Below are 19,746 nucleotides of genomic sequence, written 5' to 3' on the forward strand. Positions count from 1 at the left end.
CCTGTTAACTTCCTTGAAAAGATATACAAGTTTGGTTATATATGACCTACCATGTTGACTACCCTTAATCAGCCCCTGTCGATCCAAATATTTATATATCTGGCCCCTTAGAACATTTTCCAATTACTTGCCCACAGCTGATGACAGGCTCACTATCGTTTAGAGCGTATTTTTAGAGACTTTCTTAAACAATCGAACAAAATTAACGATCATCCAATCCTCTGGCACTTCACCTGTTGCTCAGGGTATTTTAAATATCTCTGCTAGGGTCCCTGAAATTTTTCCACTAGCCTCCCAAAAGGTCCAAGGGAACACAAGTCAGGCTCTAGGAATTTATCCCCCCTCATTTGCCTCAAGACAGCAAACACCACCTCCTCTGAAATCTGTATACAGTCCATGATCTCACTACTGCTTGGCCTCACATCTATAGACTGTGTCCATCTCTTGGGTAAATACAGATGCAAAAAATGCATCTCCCCATCTCTTTTTGCTCCATGTATAGATGGCCACTTTGATCTTCAAGAGGACCAATTTTGCCCTTTTGCTCTTAATATCTGTAGAAGCTCTTGGGATTCTCCTTCATCTTGTCTGCTAGAGCAACCTCACACCTTCTTTTAGCCCTCTTGATTTTCTTCCTAAGTGTTCTCTTTCATTTCTTATAATCTTACACCTGCTATGTGCCTTCTTCTTCTTAACCAAGCCTCAATATCCAACAAAAACCAGTTTCTTAAACCTGTTATCTTTACCTTCTACTCTGACAGGAACGTACAAACTCTGTACTCTCAAAATTTCACTTATGAAGGACTCCCACTTACCAAGTACACCTTTGCCAGAAAAAAACCTGTTCCAATCCACATTCGACAGATCCCTTTGGATACCATCAAAACTGTCTTTTCTCTAATTTAGAATTTCAACGCAAGGACCAGACCTATCCTTCTCCATGATCACAATGGATTCTGGTTAATTGGGACACATCAGGACCAGCACATTTTGGCCCAATTAAGCAGCTGCCCTAATTAGCCAAAGTTTCATGGAGATGGTTAAAAAGGTGTGCATTAGTTCGTAAAACTGTGTATTAGTTCATAGCTATCGACGGCAGAATTCTTCCAGTATACATTGTGCTGTTTTAGTCCATTGCCTGTAAATGAACAAAACCAGCACAAACGCCAGGTAATTTTTCGGGCTAGCGTCAAATCTGCCCGTGGCATCTTGCCTAGATTAAAATTTTTTTAAGTCAAAAAGGCAAAATGATCAAATATCACTGCTTTTGAATCAGCATCCATCAGCCCAAATGGATAATTAATCGAAGGCCAGTGAATCCATTACATACAGAAACTATGAACTCTAGATGCAAGTGTTCCTCTACACAATCTTCTGTCACTTACCCTGTCTCATTCTGTCACAGCAGACCTGGTATTGCGCTCCCCCTGGCTGGGACCTCTATTAAAGATACTTTCCTCAGCACGTTTGACAATCCCTACCCCATCCAGCCCTTCTACAGTATGGGAATCCCAGTCAACATGAGGAAAGTTAAAATCACCAAATATGATAACATTATATTCATGCAATAGCCTGTGATCTCTCTACAAATTTGCTCCTCTAAATCCCAGACTTTTGGGTTGTCTATACTATAATCCAACTAAAGTGGCAATTCATTTCTTATTCCTCAAATCCACACATAAAGCCTCAAAAAATGAGCTCTCTAATCTGTCCTGTCAGAGCACCTCTGTGACGTTTTCTCTAACTAGTATTGCCACCCCTACCCCTTTGATCCCTCCCTCTCTATCATGTCTAAAACAATGAAGCCCTGGAACACTGAGCTGCCAGTCCTACCCCTCCGGCAATCAAGTCACACTAACGACTACAATGTCATAATTCTACGTGCAGGTCCATGCCATAAGCTCCTACAATCCCCCTTGCATTGAAATATACGCAACTCGAAATGAATGACAGTCTTCACATAGGTCCAGCATAAAAAGAATGACAAAGTACTGAAATAGTTGATGGATCAATTATGTAAAGTGTAGACAGTATACTAAACATCTGGTGAAGTTCAAAGGGGGTGGATGAGGCAGGCATTTTGAACAGTGAGGGAAATCAGATTGAACATCGTCTGTTTCAGTGGATCCATTGCAAGCTCTTGCAGTCCTCGCATTTAGCCTCACATGTGCAATCTCTACGGCCAGTTTTCAAATAGGCATAATATTCGACTGCAGTGGAATGCTGCTCTCTAACTATGGATTCTGCAAAGATGGGAGTGGGAAAGTGCTTCCAGGGATCAGAGGGACCTAGAGACAAACAAAAACATAAAAGGCAGATTCTTTGTGTTCAAGGGAGACGAGAATCCCTCCAGGACTATAGGCAGATTGTTTGCAGGAGTCTATCAGTTCCCAAGGATCAGTTCCATCTCCAAAGACTAAGCATCGGGGAAATCTGCCTATTTCTGTGACCTCGAGAAAAGTGGATGAAATCTCCGCTCCTCGAGTGTGAAGTTGGGGTAATCTCCCTAATGTGACAGTGAGCTCCTTCTGAGATGTGGAATAAATCAGCATCAGCTGCCAGGGAATTATCTTGAAGCAACAAAGCAGAAAAATGCCTGTGACGTTCATCTCCATGGTCAGAGCAGTCAAGATACATGTATTAAGTTATATTTAATGCCAAAGGTTGGTTACAGGTCTCAGCAGGGACAAAGGACGCAGATTTAGTGATAGCACTTTGAAAGCTCATATTCAAGTGAATGCTGGTTAGCTAAATGTAGTTGAAAATCACACAGGTCACCAATAATGCACATTATTACACTGCTGAGAAAGGTACTTGGGATTTGTATGCAACAAAAAAATCCCACTGAGAAAAGAAACAAATTTCCTGACAGGCACAGAAATGAGCTCAATGCTGCTGTCCATGGTTAAGCCCTTTTCCAACAACAGTCTTATTTTTTGAAGCTGTGCAAAAGAGTTCCTACCTTGGATTATGCTTGTATTGCAGAAAGTAATCTTCTCAAGACTATAAAACAGTATAAAATTAATGCTCACCATAAAAAATACAGGTTAATTAAAGAAATGCACTGTGGACTCTTAAAGCAAGTCATGTACTACAAAGTTGTTTGAAGTTGGAATAGAATAAAAGTCATTTGATGATCTTGGAATCAGTATATAGGTTCTGGACTTGGCACAAGATCAGATTCTAGTTAGATAGCAGTGCGTTCGATTTATGGGGTCAACCAAAGTTATTATTGTCATTTTCTAATGTATTTTTATGATCACAAGACCTTGCTGGACATTAAGAAGTTGAAGTACTGCAGGTTACCCCATCACAGAGTTGTTCATTGGCAGTGAAACTGAAGGAGCTGGATTCAGTGCGGATCGTACTGCCGCCTGCACCAGAGAGGAATCAGAGAAGTCGGTGCACGAAGGCGGTGTGCAGTCTAACAGCATCTAGTTTGTTTTTGTGTGATCGCAAAACCCTGCTGGACATTGTTAATGTGGAACACTGCAAGTCCAATTCACTGATTTACTGGTGGACAGTGGGGTTCAGTGTCTGAGCTGGTTCATTGTCCAGAGACAGAAACACTTACTGAGATGATCACAGGCATCAAAGATGTCAACTTTTAAAAGAGGCAAGAATTTTCTTTTGCTGTTATTACTAAAAATGCAAAAAGGAGATTGAACAGATGAGTTTGAAATTCAGGGGCACTTACATAAATTGGCCCCAAGCAACCATGGGGGAATAACTATGTTGGAGCATAATATAAAAGGAGAAATTACAGTGGGAGCCACAAGAGTGGAGGTGGGGACCTCCCGATTTCTGTCTCTGGATGCCAGGAGTATGAATGAAACAGAAACAATTAAAAGTGGGAGTCAGAAATTTGAAAACACTCTGTACACAAGATAAAACTGACATCACAGTGGAGGAGAGGTCAGGTGGCATGGCATGCCATTAGTGGCAGGAAACTTGAATTTCCAGTCACAACCAGATGCATGACAGGAATTCAGAAAGAGCTCCGTCTACTGAAAGCACAAGGAAGTGATACAAATGTGAGTCACAGTCACCAGCAAACACACAGAACATTTCAATGGAATGCACAGCTCAGTACCAATTTCAATATACTTTTTGAAAGCTATATTCTTGGATCATAAAAACTGACATTAAAAATTGAACAAAATGACAAAATACATTCTTTGATCTGACAATATTCCCAAAATGGGTCAGCAAGAAGCCACAGGGCTTTGGTTAAACATAGGAGGCAAGCTTACCGACTGATACTCAAATTCAGCCAGCTTCAGGTATTGTCGTTTGCTGAACACCAGTAGGCGACGGCGTCCTGTAATTGGACTCTTGTCCAGGTGGGTCAAGAAATACAATCCAATCACCCCTGACATGCCACACAGGCCAAACAAAATTCTCCACTTATTCTTTTTCACCCTATCCTTGAGCAGCTCCTGTTGTTCACTTGGAAGTTCATTCCACCATTTCCGAATACTCCTGAGAAAAATACAAAACAATTTTATTATGACTGTGGATCAGAGGGGATTCATTGCATTGAGTTTTGAAATTCCTTACCTAGACTTCTATAGTCGTTCCCAATTGCAGTCCAGCTGACAGACTTCCATGTGCTTTAGTTTCATGTTGGCAGTTTTACTTTTGGACTCAAACTTTCTCACATAAAGACTTATCACAGCCCTACTCGAGTGTAAAATTTAATAAAAATTGGAAGCTGGCAGTTTAAACTACCCATCTGAAGTGAATGATCTGGCAATTATCTCATGATTTAACAATAAAAAAAGTAAAATCTAAGGGTAACTTTAGAGCAAAATAGTGATGAAAACTAAAGCAAATCAAGAGTCATTAATTCAAATATATACCAGCAATAAAGCAAAACACCTCAAAGAAATAAAAAAGTTTCTTTTTGCATGCTTATATCACAAAATTCCATCTGAATCACTGACATGAGACCAAAATTATACAACAAAGCAGATTCTTTTCAATATTCAGGTTTGTCTCATGCCTCCATCAGGAGAGTCCTATCATCTCAGGGAAGCTCAAACTCTAGGAATATCTCCAGAAAATACAGGAGTGAAATAAAACATTCACCAAGGCAAAGGAAGATATACATAAATAATTCTCATGAAAGGTTATCAAACTGTAATCTTAACTGTTTCCTTCTCTCAATAGTTGCTGCCAAAACCTGCTAGATATATGCAGTATTTTTTTTCAGGTGACAGCAACTATTGTGTTTCATACTTTGTAGTTTAGCACTGTTTTTTGTTGTCAGTTGTGGAGCTCGTTGCCACATGCTCATGTACGTGTGTGTACAAGTGCAATGAAAACTTGCTTGTTGTAGCATCACTGCAAGAAGATGCCATGGTCTGGATTGTGGGCACCTTAGAAAATAGATATTGCTTTCTTCTGGCAGCCCCACATGCAGACACCACTGGTGGTGAGGATAGATGTACCAGTAATGTATCACTACTCTTCAGCTTCTACTCAACTCTCTCCACATTCATCACCTTCACGTACTGTAGGGATCTTGTGACTATCAATCGACATGTTAACTGTTTCCTGTGAGAAAGACGCTTTCTGACCTTCCAAGTATTTTCAGCATTTTCAGTTTTAATTGCATTTTAAAAATTTGCAAACAGAATCATAGCAAACTCCAGGATGATTTCTGAATAAATAAAAGAAATAAAGATCACAAAAGGACAAATGGCCGAATGTAGACTAAATTTACATAGCATGGAGAGGTGAAAAATAAGTAAAATTGTAAATGAATGCCTTGCATCTGCCTTCACAGAAAATCTGATTGTTATGGATAGCGAGAAGGAATAGGCTTGGGGTTGAGAGGCTTCCTGTTGTTTGACAAGACACTGTTTCTGCTAGATGATGATGCATACTGAAAATCACCTTATTCACGCTGAAGTTATCAGACACAACCATTGAAATATTTTATTTCTAATTTTATCATTCCTATGAAACTAGAGAGAAAACATGAGCAGGATGTCATGTAGCTCAGGGGTTTTCAACACATAGTACACCTGTTGGCTTTATCTATGTCTCTCATAATTTAATAAACTTCTATCAGGTCTCTAAGCTTTTGCATCTCCAGAGGCAACAATACTGGTTTATCCACACTTTCCACTAATCCAGGAAGCATCCTCGTAGACTTCTTCTGAATCCTCTCCATAGCCTCTATCTCCTTCCCATAATGAGGCAGCAGAGCTGAATGCAACATTCCAAACACAGCCTAATCAGACAATTATAAAGCTGTAACTTCTTGATTCTAGAACAATGCCTTGCCTAATAAAGGGAAGTATGCCATGCACCTTCTTTCAACGTGTAATGACTTTCAGGGAGCTATAGATGTGAACCAAGATCCCTCTGTACATTAATGCTGTGAAGGGTCCTGCAATCACTGTGCACCTACCCTTCACTCCCAAACCGCAACACCCCACAACTGCTCGGACTAAACTCCATCTGCCATTTCTCTGACTACATCTGCAACTGATCCATAACTCAATGTATCCTTTGGTAATCTGCTACATAATCCACAATGCCACCAATTTTTGTATCATCTGCAAACTTGCTAACCCACGCATCTATGTTTGCATTTATATAATTTATACATTCCACAAACAGCAGAGGTCCCAGTACCAGTCTGATGCTAGTCACAGACCCCCAGCTAGAATGTCCTATTAACCACTACCCTCTATCCTCTATGGACAACCAATTCTGATTACAAATGGCCAAGTCACTGTAGATCCCATGCACCTTAATCTTCTGGATGAGCCTACTATAAGGGACATTGTCAAAAGCCTTACAAAAATTACTGCTCTATCCTCATCTATCACCACTGTCACCTCCTCAAAAAAACTCAATCAAATTAGAAAGGCATGACCTGCCTCATGCAAAGCTGTGCATTTACAAATGCTCATAAATCCTATCCATAAAAATCCTCTCCAACAGCTTTCCTACTACTGACGTGAGGCTCACTGGTCTAATCCCTATTTCCACTTTTGAACAAAAGAACGACATTAGTTACTCACCAGTCCTTCTGGACTAGCCTGGAGCTAGAGAGATTGCAAAGATATTGGTCGAGGCTGGCAATCTCATCTATTGCCTCTCTCTGTAATCTAGTGTATACCCCCATCCAGCCCTGGGGGCTTACCCACCTAATGTTCTTAGATCCAATACATCATCTTTCTTTATTGCAAAACGCTAAAGCATATTGATATGCTCCACATTGATTATCACTATACTCTATGTCCTTCTTTTTGGTAACTACTGATGCAAAGTACTCATTTAGTACATCGCCCACATCCTCTGCTCCCAAGCACATTTCCATCCTTATCGTTGCATGGTCCTACCCGCTCCCTAATTATCCTCTTGCTCTTCATGATTGCATTCAATGCCTTGGGAATCCCTTTAATTCTGCTTGCCAAGGGCTTCTTCTGGCTCTCCCAATTCCCTTCTTGAGGTCTTGCCTGGCTTCTTTATATTCCTTAATCAGAATCAGAATCCTTTATTATCGCCAAGTATGTGGACACATACAGGGAATTTGATGCCGATTTCCCTGAGCTCTCGCTGTACAGAATCAAAAAGCAAACAAGGGTCCTGTTTGATTAGTTCCTCCTCAGCACATATGCTTCCTTTTGCATCTTGATGAAATTCAGTTACCTGAAAAATGGGAGAAACAAAAATAGGTGCAGATTCTGTCAATCTGTAATAAAAATAGAAATTGCTGGAAATATTCAGCAAGTCAGGAGGTATCTGTGGAAAGAGATACTAAGTTAACTTTTCAAGTTGCAGACACCTGTCAGAATTGAAAATGAAACATTAACTGTTTCTCTTTCTACAGATGATGTCTGACTTTTTGACTATTTGCTGCAGTTATTTATTAATTAGGACAGTACAATTATTTGTTACAAGTGCAATGTTGCTACTCATTGAAACTTTGAGTATGTTATGAATTACCAGTGAAATAGGAAAACTTGAGCAACTCATGCAATTTTCTCATAATTGATTATTTGTGTTTCCAACAACTCCACATATTCACTTAATAAATTCTTTATAATTAAAACTACATATAATGTATTGAAAACCACATGATTTCAGGTGCTATCTAGTAAGTGTGGGATTTTAAGAATAATGAAGTCCTAGCCAGCAGAGCTTTTTTCCTAAGTTCAATTTCATTGTCCACTTTCTCACCTGCTTCCTCAGTCATTCCTTTTCTAAAATTAAGACCATAGACCATAAGACAAAGGAGCAGAGTTAGGCCATTTGGCCCAGCAAGTCTGCTCCACCATTTTATCATGGGTACTCCAACTTTCCTCTTAGCCTTAATCTCCTGCCTTCTCCCCGTATCCCTTCGTGCCCTGACCAATCAAGAATCTATCAACCTCTGCCTTAAATATACATAAAGACTTACCCTCCACAGCAGCCTGTAGCAAAGAATTCCACAGATTTACCACTCTCTGACTAAAGAAATTCCTCATCTCGGTTCTAAATAGATGCCCCTCTATTCTGACGCTGTGTCCTCTGGTCTTAGACTCTCACACCATACGAAACATCCTCTCCACATCAACCCTATCAAGGCCTTTCACAGTTCAATAGGTTTCAATGAGGTCATCCCTCATTCTTCTGAATTCCAGTGAATACAGCCCCAGAGTCATCAGACGCTCTTCATACGACAAGCCATCTAATCCTGGAATAATTTTTGTGAACCTTCTTTGAACCCTCTCCAGTTTCAGCATATCCTTTCTAAGATAAGGGACCCAAAACTGCTCACAATACTCCATGTGAGGCCTCACAAGTGCTTTAGAAAGTCTCAGCATTACGTACTTGGTTTTACATTCTAATCCTCTTGAAATGAATGCTAACATTGCATTTGCGTTCCTCACCACAGGATCAACCTGCAAATTAACTTGGGAAATCCTACACAAGGACTCCTAAGTCCCTTTGCACCTCAGTTTTTTGTATTTTCTCTCCACTTAAAAAATAGTATACCCTTTCATTTCTTCTGTCAAAGTGTATTGTCAAATAATTCCCGACACTGTATTCCATCTGCCACTTCTTTGCCTGTTCTCCTAATCTAAGTTCCTCTGTAACCTCTCTACTTCCTCAAAACTGCCTGCACCTCTACCTATCTTCATATCATTTGCAAACTTTGCAATAAAGCTGTCAATTCCATTATCCAAATTATTGACATGTAACACAAAAAGAACTGGTCCCACCACAGACAAATGTGAAACGCCACTAGTCAATGGCAGCCAAACAGAAATGGCTCCCTTTATTCCCACTTTTTTCCTCCTGCCAATCAGCCACATGCTAATATCTGTCCTATAATATCATGGGCTCGTAATTTGTTAAGTAGTCTCATGTGTAGCACCTTCTGAAAATCCAAGTACACAACATCAGCTGATTCTCCTTTATCTATCCTGCTTAATATGTCTTCAAAAAGTTTTAGCAGATTTGTCAGGCAAGATTTTCCCTCACTGTCTATGGCCTATTTTATCATGTGCCTCCATATACCCTTAGACCTCATCCATAATAATCAATTCCAACATCTTCCCAACAATGAGTATCAATGACTAACTGGCCCATAGTTTCTTTTCTTCTGTCTCTCTCCCTTCTTGAAGAATGGAGTAACATTTGCAATTTTTCAGTTACCAGAACTATTCCAGAATCTAGTGATTCTTGAAGATTCAATATTAATGCCTCCACAATCTCTTTAGCCACCTCCTTCAGAACTCTGTGTATATACCATCCAGTCCAGGTGACTTAACTACCTTCAGACCTTTCAGTTTCCAAAGAACCTTCTCTCTAGTAAAGGTAAGTTCACACACTTTGTGACTCCCGACACCTAGAACTTGCACTATACTGCTAGTGTCTTCCACAGTGAAGACTGATGCCAAATATTTATTCAATTCAACTGCCATTTCCTTGTCCCCCATTACTACCTCTCCAGCATTGTTTTCCCGTGGTCCAATATCCATTCTCGCCTCTCTTTTACACTTCATGTATCTGAAGAAACTTCTGGTATCCTCTTTAATATTGTTGGCTAGCTTATTCCACCTTTACTTTCTGAATGACTTTTTTAGTTGCTTTCTGTTGGTTTTTAAGAAACTTCCCAATCCTCTAACTTCCCACTAATTTTTGCTTCATTATATGCTCTGTCTTTGCTTTTATGTCGACTTTGACTTCTCCTGTTAGCCATGGTTGTGTCATCTTTCCTTGAGAATACTTCTTTAGGCTGGCTGGTGGTGTAGTGGCATCAGCGCCGGACTTCGGTGTGAAGGCTCCCAAGTTCAAACCCAGGCACGCTTTCCATCCATGCTGGGTTGAGCATCGAGCTAGCAACTCGACCTCATAAAAAAGAAATTGCCTACTACAGAAACATCAACAGCAAAAAAAGTTGATGGCCTATGCTCTCTCATGAGTTTAAAAGGCAATTTCCTTTTCTTTCCACTTCTTCTTTAGATGTATTTATACTGTGCCTTCTGAATTGCTTCCAGAAATTCTAGCCATTGCTGCTCTGCTGTTAACCCTGCCAGTGTACTTTTCCAATCAACTCTAGCCAATTCCTCTCTCATGCCTCTGTCATTCCCTTTACTCTACTGTTATATGGATACATCTGACTTTAGCTTCTCCTCAAATTTCAGGGGGAACTCAATCATATTTCCCCTAAGGGTTATTTTACCTTAAGCTCTATAATCAATTACGGTTCATTACAACATTCAATCCAGAATAGCTGATTTTCTCGTGGGCTCAACCACGAGCTGCTCTAAAATGCCATCTCATACGCACTCTAGAACTTACCCCCTTGGAAGCCAGCACCAACCTGATTTTTCTTATCTACTTGCATATTGAAATCCCCCATGACTACTGCATTATGGATTTGGAGCTGGAACTTGATGAACTCCAGATCATTCGGAAGGCTGAGGGGGTGATAGATAGGACATATAGAGAGGTAGCTTCACTCAGGGTGCACGACGCAGACAACTTAGGTGAAAGTCAGGAAGGGGAAAGGGTTGAAGGAGCCAGTACAGAGCACCCCCGTGGCCATCCCCCTCAACAACAGGTATGTCACTTTGGATACCATTAGGGAGGATGACCTAATGGAGGGCAGTCGCAGTCTCTGGCACTGAGTCTGGCTCTATGACTCAGAAGGGAAGGGAGGAGAAGCATGCTGTGGTGGTCGGGGATTCCTTAGTTAGGGGAACAGGCAGAAAGTTCTGTGGGCGAGAACGAGATTCCCGAATGGTATGTTGCCTCCTGGGTACCAGGGTCCAGGATACCTCGACTCAAGTCTTCATTATTCTTAAGTGGGAGGGCGTACAGCCAGAATTCATGGTCCATGTAGGTACCAGTGACATGGGTAGGGTGAGTGACGAGGTTCTGCATAGGGAGTTCAGGGAGTTAGGTGCTAAGGTAAAGGGCAGGACCTCCAGGGTTGTGATCTCAGGATTACTACGCATGCCATGTGCTAGTGAGGCTAGAACTAGGAAGATTATAAAGTTTATTGCATGGCTAAGGAGTTGGTGTGGAAGGGAAGGCATATCAAAACAGGGCATAAGGTTTTTGGATCATTGGAGGAGATCTAATATCCTAGTGGGGAGGTTTGTTATACCGCACAGTGGAGGTTAAACTAGAGATGCGGGGGATGGGAACCAGAGTGCCAGAGCAGCAAGCAAGTCTCAAGGTTGTATAATTCATACAATTTCTGATCATAAGTGAGTCTTGAATCTTGATTCTTAGCCTACAAGTTAACCTTTAGGGAACTCTGCATGAGGTGTCTGAAGTCCTGTTGCACTTGATTTTTGCATTCTCTCCCTGTTTAGAAAATAGTCTATGCTTTTATTCCTTCTACAAATATTCTACATCTTAAAATACAACCAACTGTTTCTTCATGTACATATTTTGGAAAGATTTCTGAAGTTTATTATCCACCATTTCCAAACTGTCCACTCACATTTCTATTGTGGTTTGAATGTGATATCCCAAATCAATTTGAAATCAATCACCCCATACGAAAACATCTAGGAAGTCAAATTAAAATCTCTTTTCCCAAGACAGTATGTCTACTCTCCTTACATTTTACTTACTTTCCCCTGTACTATCCAAAGCTATCTTGACTTCACCTAACATGAAAGGACATATCCAATTTAACAAAACTCCCACGTTTATACTGTGACGAGAATACATATAAATTAAGATGTTTGCTGGCCTGGGCTAGCATCAGTGGCCTCAGCAGTTGGTCTGCCACCTGTCCTCAGGGGAAGGAGAGATAAGGAACAATGAAGCAGCATCTGGAGATGTGTAATGAAGGGATGGGAGAGAGAGCTGTCTGGAGCGGCTCCCCCTTTGAACGCTGAACTGTTTGAAGTGATGGACAGGCGATACCCCAGCAGGGGGATAAAAAGGGACAGGTTCGCTAAGGCAGGACACACACGACACCCGAGGTAACGAGACCCTGGAAGCGGTGCGCCTCTCACGAGTCGGTGGGAAGTACCGGACCTTAAACGCACAGGGTGGAAAGGTACGATCAGCGGGAACCCGGTGTGTGTCCACCCTCGCTTGGGTGCCGGGTTCACTGCAGAGGATCGACCGCATCTGGAGGAGGGGTCACAGTCGGTGACCTCAGGTGACATCACAAAGGACCCGCCCGAAAGCTGCTTGTGAGCAATATCGCCGGTCTGTGAGTGAAGCCGTTCTGAATGATCAGTTGTTCTCATTCTCTCTCTCCCTCCCCCCACGTTGTCCATCGCCATGGCAATGATTACTGCAAACTGAACTAAATCGAACTGGACTTTTGTGTCACTTTGAAATTGGTCATTTACCCCTAGACAACGATAGAGCTTGATTGATGCTGTTATCTTAATTCTGTGCACCTGTGTGTTTATCATTGCTGAACTGTTGCATTTATTATCCTTTCGATTACTGTGTTGCTTGTTTCTTTAATAAAACTTTCTTAGTTCTAGTACTCCAGACTCCAACTGAGTGATCCATTTCTGCTGGTTTGGCAACCCAGTTACGGGGTATGTAACAATGCATACTCTCCCCTGCAATTCTAGCTTTCTTCACAACTGCAGGTAAGCTCAGTGTTCCCAGTTTCACATTCTGCAATTAACTCGTTGTACTGATAGATAATCCCCAGTAGTCTGTGCTTTGAGCCGTATTTAGAATCTCGAACCACGTCATTGTAACAAAATGCACTATGAAAAAAAATAGACTAGCATTCATCTTTTAACTCCAATCTGACCTTTCCATAAAGCGATATTGTCAAGAGAAACACTTTCTCCTGCCATGTACTTCTGTGTTTAAAATACCATATTATGCTTGGGTTCAGCATGAACTCTATCCCCTCAGATGCTTACACATCCACCAACTTACCTGCCAAGAAACATGGCTGCAACTTTCTTGAGGGGCTTCAGCAGAATCAAAAACAAAGGGATCGGCAAGGCTAAGACCCGAGAAGTAGTGTGGAAGTCATTATGTAGGTCAGTGGTTTCTTTAGCAATAAAAAGTTTTGTTGAAAAGATATAAGCAGGCCTCCATCTGGTGCAGTGAGAAAAGTCTCTGAAGGAGGGTTGGCTTGGGATGATGGCTGATGGCCTTTTAGATGGAAGTCCTACATTGTGTACAAAATTTCTGAAGACTGAGTGATGTCTTGTGCAAGGTAGTAACACCACATTAGGTTTAATCCAGGTCTGCCAGACTTCTGAATCTCTACCTAAACAGCACAGACTACTTGTTAATCTCTGATGCTTCATCTCTGGGAGTGGTGATATGCTTTGTTGATAATTGTAGTTTTGCCAGTTCAACAGGTGCCTCCTAGCAACCTGAAACCAGAATCCAGTCTTCATTTCTGCTGACAGATAAAAACAAGAACACCATGAAGAAATACTTGAAAGATTATCAAGATTCCCAGGAGGAAATTTCAAAGCAAATGAAATCTCGATTTCCTCCTATTGTGTACAAACATGATAAAGTAAGACAATAAATGGGAGGTGACAGCTGCTGAAAGATTTCACAGCTGAAACTGTAAAGGATCTGATATAACCTTCCTGGGGCTCAGAAACAGTATATTGTTGGGTGCTGGAGGCATATTAACAAAAGTGTATAACCAGCACCATACTACTAATGTAAGGGCAGCCTAATACTGAAGATATTTCTTTTGAAGTACTAGGGATACCACAGCAGCATTCTAGAAACAATGTCTCCCATTCTTCTTATCAATGTGCACCAGTAGTTTTCAAAAATAATGATCAATTTTGGAGACATACAGATACAATCTTTACAAATAGAATCCATAAAAAACAATCCATAAAAAGATCTCAACGAGCGGTTGTGTGTTGCTTTTTGTATAAGTCCTCAAATACGTATAAAATCTTGAGAAAGGATGTGCTTGTACCTCAACTCTAACAAAAAGAAATCCAGCAACATCACAGGCCTCTTCAGATCATCTCCAAATCCTTTACCTGCTATTCTATTACGTATGCTATCAGATATCCCAAGGCGATTTCACATCTTTTCAACCAGGGGTTCCCAACCTGGGTCCATGAACCCCTTGCTTAATGGTCCACAGCATAAAAAAGGTTGGGAACCCCTGTTTTAGACAGTAAAGACACAACTATCAGCTTCAAATGTCTTTGGAATCAGCAAGAGGTACAGGAACAATATTCTGATTTGCAGATAATTATTGTTCAGTGATTTCTTCAGGAAAATGTTAGTTGAGTACAGAGCAGAGGCAGAATTAACCTCTTCATGATGTTCCTAGACTGTCAATTGAAGATGCTAAAGACTGTCCATGCCGTAACTGGAGGAACTCAGCAGGTCCAGCAACATATGGGGAAGCAAAAAGGATTGTCAACATTTCGGGTTCAGGCCTGCTTTAGGACTGACCATCAACTGCCCACTTACCTCATATTCAGAAAACAGTGTGCATTAAATGCTTCCTGTACTGATTACTCACAAGAATAGAAGACAATTTAGGATGGACAAACTTACTTTACTGAAACAAATCTTGGACTAGCTGCTTTGAATTTGCACTATAATCTTCTTTGTAGATTACCGATAACCTGTTGACCTGTGTACCTGATGATAACCTGTAACTATACAATAAGGTTAAGATCAGTTAGGCCTGATGAAGGGTCCCAGCCCGAAACGTCGACTGTACCTCTTCCTATAGATGCTGCCTGGCCTGCTGCATTCCACCAGCATTTTGTGTGTGTGTTGGTTGAATAAGATTAAGAGACTGTTTTAGTGAATATCTCAGCAGTTCACACCTGCAAGTTTCACTGCCTTGTCAATTCAACAATCTCTCACCCTCTAGCAGTTGCACCTTTGACCTTTGAAAATATTTCTAAACAGGCACTACTCAAGCGTCAATGACAGTACCTCATCTTCCTCCCTGATATCTTTAATGGTACCTCTGGTCTGAACTTTTAATGTTACGAACTTGAGGCTATTTTATATCCTGACACATCTATTACCATTACTTGAATTGGAAATGTCAAACACCTGGAATGGGTCCAACATTTTATTTTAGAGCTGGGTTAGCTCCTTGGAAGTACAGTAAAACTTCAATTATCTGACATGCTGGTGGTGCCACACAGATTTTCTGCAGTATTCGATATTGCTCCTATTAATACAGCTACACATTTAATTTGCTATTTTGTTTTGATGTTAGTTAATAATTAGTAAAATGCTAGTATAATACATATAAAAGTGAATCAGATGAGTTCCCGGGGAGCATGGGAAGAGAACCCAGTGAGTCAGATGCCAAGCCATCAGGAATTTTGAATAAGCAGGTTAGCAGTTTAACCGCTTCTGAATATCAGAAATAGTGAATTCGCTCATATTCGCTCTCCTGAACTTTCTGATCCTGAATGCATTCAGAATCTGATTCATCATCACTGATATATGTCGAGAAATTCGTTGTTTTGGGGCAGCAGTAGAGAGCAATACATAGAAATTTACTATCATTTACAAAGAAAAATATACAAAAAGCGAAAAAAAAGCAAAATATTTTGGTTGGTTCATGAACCGTTCAGAAATATAATGGCCGAGGAGAAGAAACTGTCCCTAAAACGTTGAGTGTGCGTCTTCGGGTTCCTGTATCTCCTCCCCGATAGCAATAATAAGAGGGCATGTTCTGGGTGGGTGAGGGTCCCGTTTTACCATTTTCCTTGGAAGCCTCCAATATCTTCCATCCCGTGAGTTCTAATATCTCATACGGCAGTTTCCTGCTTTGCATTTGCACTGAAGAACATTTGGAAGACAATTAAATTTCCTCGGACTGCCACCTCTATTATTGCTGTTTACTGTGCGCGTGAGGCACTATTTAGGGACTTCCTAACTTTTCAATGTTCCTTTCTGAAGAACAACCATCGTATTTCAAAAAACACTGTGGATCTGAACCACCCTAATGCATTCTGAGGTGCTGCGAAACTCTGTATAAACTCTCTCGGGGGGTGGGGGGGTGAGGGGTCATGTTACTGAAAGGTTAAGGTGCCCTTGATGTCTCTGAACTTACAGCAGCTTGCCGAGGAAGTTTCATTTTGTAGCTCTGAGTCCAACTGCTAAACTGCTAGCTACAAAATCAATCGCAACCACCGTTGTCGAACTGCGAGAGGATCAAATGCCATGAAACAAGCAACTGCTAGGCCCAGGCAATGTCATTTACCTTCTTCCGCGCACGATCTCGCCCGCAGTGAAGCAGTTCGTATCACAGATCACCAACAACTACCTTCCGACTGACGACCGGAGACTCAGTCCCTGGCCAGGGCTTTTCCCGGGACCACCCCCCGGTCCACTCGCCGAATCTCACTCATTAAGACCGCCTGACATTCAGGAAATGATCGCTCCGCACTGTGGTGTCTCAGTAAACCGGATCCGGACGCCCTCGCTCCCAGGACAAATCGCTACAAGGTTGTGGCTGCAGCAGCGAGCTACCTTTTGATTGTTGCTGACTTTCCTTGCTTCTGCTTGTTTCTCCATACGCTAAAATGCAATTCTGGGGGCTTTTATTCTGCAGAGTCGTCAAAGAAGGCACTGATTATTGAACAGTTTTTTCCAAATGCCTTTAGTGGAGCATTTTAAAATGTAATAACTTCAGTCAGCGTGAAATGAGTTTGCAAGGATTCATTTGTTTCCATAAGACGTAGGAGCAGAATTAGGTCATCTGGCCCATCTAATCTGCTCCGCCATTCAATCACGGCGGATCTTTTTTTCTTCTCCTCCTCAACCCCAGTTCCCGGCCTTTTCCCGGTAACCTTTGATGCCATGTCAAATCAAGAACCTATCAATCTCTGCACGAGGACTCCCAAGTCCCTTTGAACCTCAGGTTTTTGGATTTTCTCCCCATTTAGAAAATAGTCCGCACACTTATTTCTACTACCAAAGTGCATGACCATGCATTTTCCAACATTGTATTTCATTTGCCACTTCCTTGCACATTCTCTTGATCTAAGTCCTTCTGTATCCTGCCTGTTTCCTCAACACTACCTGCCCCTCCACCAATCTTTGTATCACCTGAAAACTTGGCAACAAAGCCATCTATTCCATCTTCTAAATCACTTATATACAGCGTAAAGAAGTGGTCCCAACACTGACCCCTGCGGAACACCACTAGTCACTGACAGCCAACCAGAAAAGGATCCTTTTATTCCCACTCACTGCCTCCTACCAATCAGCTAATGCTCTAACCATGTTAGTAACTTTCCTGTAATACCATGGGCTCTTAACTTGGTAAGCAGCCTCATGTGTGGCACCTTGTCAAAGGCCTTCGGAAAGTAAAAAATATACAAAACCCACTGACTCCCCTTTATCTATCCTACTTGAAACCTCCTCAAAAAATTCCAACGGGTCCATGAGGCAGGATTTTCTCTGAAGGAAACCATGCTGACTTTGTACTATCTCGTCCTGTGTCACCAAGTACTCCATCACCTCATCCTTAACAATTGACTCTAACATCTTCCCAACCACTGAAGTCAGGTTAACTGGTCTATAATTTCTTTTCTGCTGCCTTCCTCCTTTCTTAAAGAGTGGAGTGACATTTGCAATTTTCCAGTCCTCTGGCAACATGCCAGAATCCAATGATTTTTGAAAGATCATTTCTAATGCCACCACAGTCTCGAACACTACCTCTTTCAGAACCCTAGGGTGCAGCTCATCTGGACCAGGTGACTTGTGTACCTTTAGGTCTTTCAGCTTTTTGAGCACCTTCTCTCTTGTAATAGTAACTGCACCCACTTCTCTTCCTTCACACACTACCACATCTGGCATACTGCTTGTGTCTTCCACAGTGATACAAAATACTCATTTAGTTCATCAGTCATCTCCTTGTCCCCCGTTATTATTTGTCCTGCCTCATTTCCTAGTGGTCCTGTATCCACTCATTTCTCTTTTATTTTTAACATACTTGTAAAAACTTTTACTATCCTCTTTGATATTGTTTGCTAGCTTGCTTTCATGTTTCATCTTTTCCTTTCTAATGATTTTTATAGTTGCTCTCTGTAGGTTTTTAAAAACTTATTAATCCTCTATCTCCCATTAATTTTTACTTTGTTGTATGCCTTTATATGTCCTAATTTTTGCTTCGTTGTTACTGAGTAAATGTTGGCGGCACAATAACAATCAGCTGCAAGACTGTACGGTAGCTAATATTCCCACATTCTAAAAGGGCTGTGGTAATAAGCCAAGAAATTACAGGCCAGTAAGCTGTAATCAGTAGTAGGAAAACTACTGGAAAAAAATCTGAGGGATAGGATTTATGATCATAGGAGAGGCATGGACTGATTACATAGTCAGCATAGTTTTTGAACAGAGAAATACTACCTCAAAATCTGAGTGAACCTTTCAGAGGTTTTCTGAGAAGAAAAAAATAAATAGAGAGAGAGGGAAAGAGAGAGAGAGAGAGAACTTTATTGTCGTCGCTGACAAATTACTCCATTCAGTACAAAGCATCATAGTTGCAATTCAATGACTAAAAACAAAATAACTACATTTAAAATAATGTTTTGGATTATTTAGAATGACAACTAAATTACAAATGAATTAAAAACAATTAAAATTAAAAGAAACAGTGGCTGTCCCTTCAAGTGCTGCATTTGCCTGTTATAAAATACAATGATTAAATATAAAATAGCATTGAGAATTAAAGCTGAGGTTTTAAAAAAAAGCTCTGAAATCAAAGGAAGGCAGCTGCCTCATTTAAACCCAAATATTGCACATACCATGTATTGCACGTAGATTACCCATAGTGCCTATGGACTATGGGTGGGCGTGGTGACATCACTCACAATACGCTGGAGGAACTCAGCAGGTTGAGCAGAATCCGTGGAAATGATCAGTCAACATTTTGGGCCAGAACCCTTCGTCAGGACCGTAGAGGGAAGGGGCAGAGGCCCTATAAAGAAGGTGGGGGGAAGGTGGGAAGGAGAAGGCTGGTAGGTTCCAGGTGAAAAACCAGTAAGGGAAAAGACAAAGGCGGGGGGGGAGGGAAAGCAGGGAGGGGATAGGTAGGAAAGGTGAAGAAGGAATAGTGTAGTAGAAGGAGGCGGAACCATGAGGGAGGTAGTAGGCAGCTGGGGGGGGGCAGAGTGAAATAGGGATAGGGGAAGGGAGGGGGAGGTAATTACTGGAAGTTGGAGAAATCAATGTTCATACAAGGGGCGTGGTGATATTGTTCAGTTGCACAACAGCCCTCAGGGAAGAAGGCTGTTTTTCACTCTGGATGGCTGCGCAGAG

General features: G+C 41.3%; 1 protein-coding gene across 6 annotated transcripts in view; it reads right to left on the reverse strand.

The window, feature by feature from the left end:
• The window catches only part of oma1 (OMA1 zinc metallopeptidase), a 68,708-nt gene extending 49,436 nt beyond the window's left edge, over positions 1 to 19,272 (reverse strand). For 3 of the 6 annotated variants that reach the window (XM_063064255.1, XM_063064254.1, XM_063064250.1), the window contains exons 1-3: positions 19,233 to 19,272; positions 13,387 to 13,861; positions 4,254 to 4,482 (exon numbers count right to left, since the gene is read on the reverse strand). In XM_063064255.1, the coding sequence (XP_062920325.1) occupies positions 4,254 to 4,482; positions 13,387 to 13,861; positions 19,233 to 19,257 (729 nt within the window). In that variant the 5' untranslated portion in view covers positions 19,258 to 19,272. Of the gene's footprint in view, positions 1 to 4,253; positions 4,483 to 13,386; positions 13,865 to 16,681; positions 17,230 to 19,232 lie in introns of those variants that run through there. The other 3 variants (XM_063064253.1, XM_063064252.1, XM_063064251.1) reach the window with 3 other exon arrangements.
• Between the last annotated feature and the right edge of the window lie 474 nt (positions 19,273 to 19,746).

This window comes from Mobula hypostoma, chromosome 12 (genome assembly GCF_963921235.1).
Source record: "Mobula hypostoma chromosome 12, sMobHyp1.1, whole genome shotgun sequence".
In the NCBI taxonomy this organism is placed as follows: Eukaryota; Metazoa; Chordata; class Chondrichthyes; order Myliobatiformes; family Myliobatidae; genus Mobula; species Mobula hypostoma.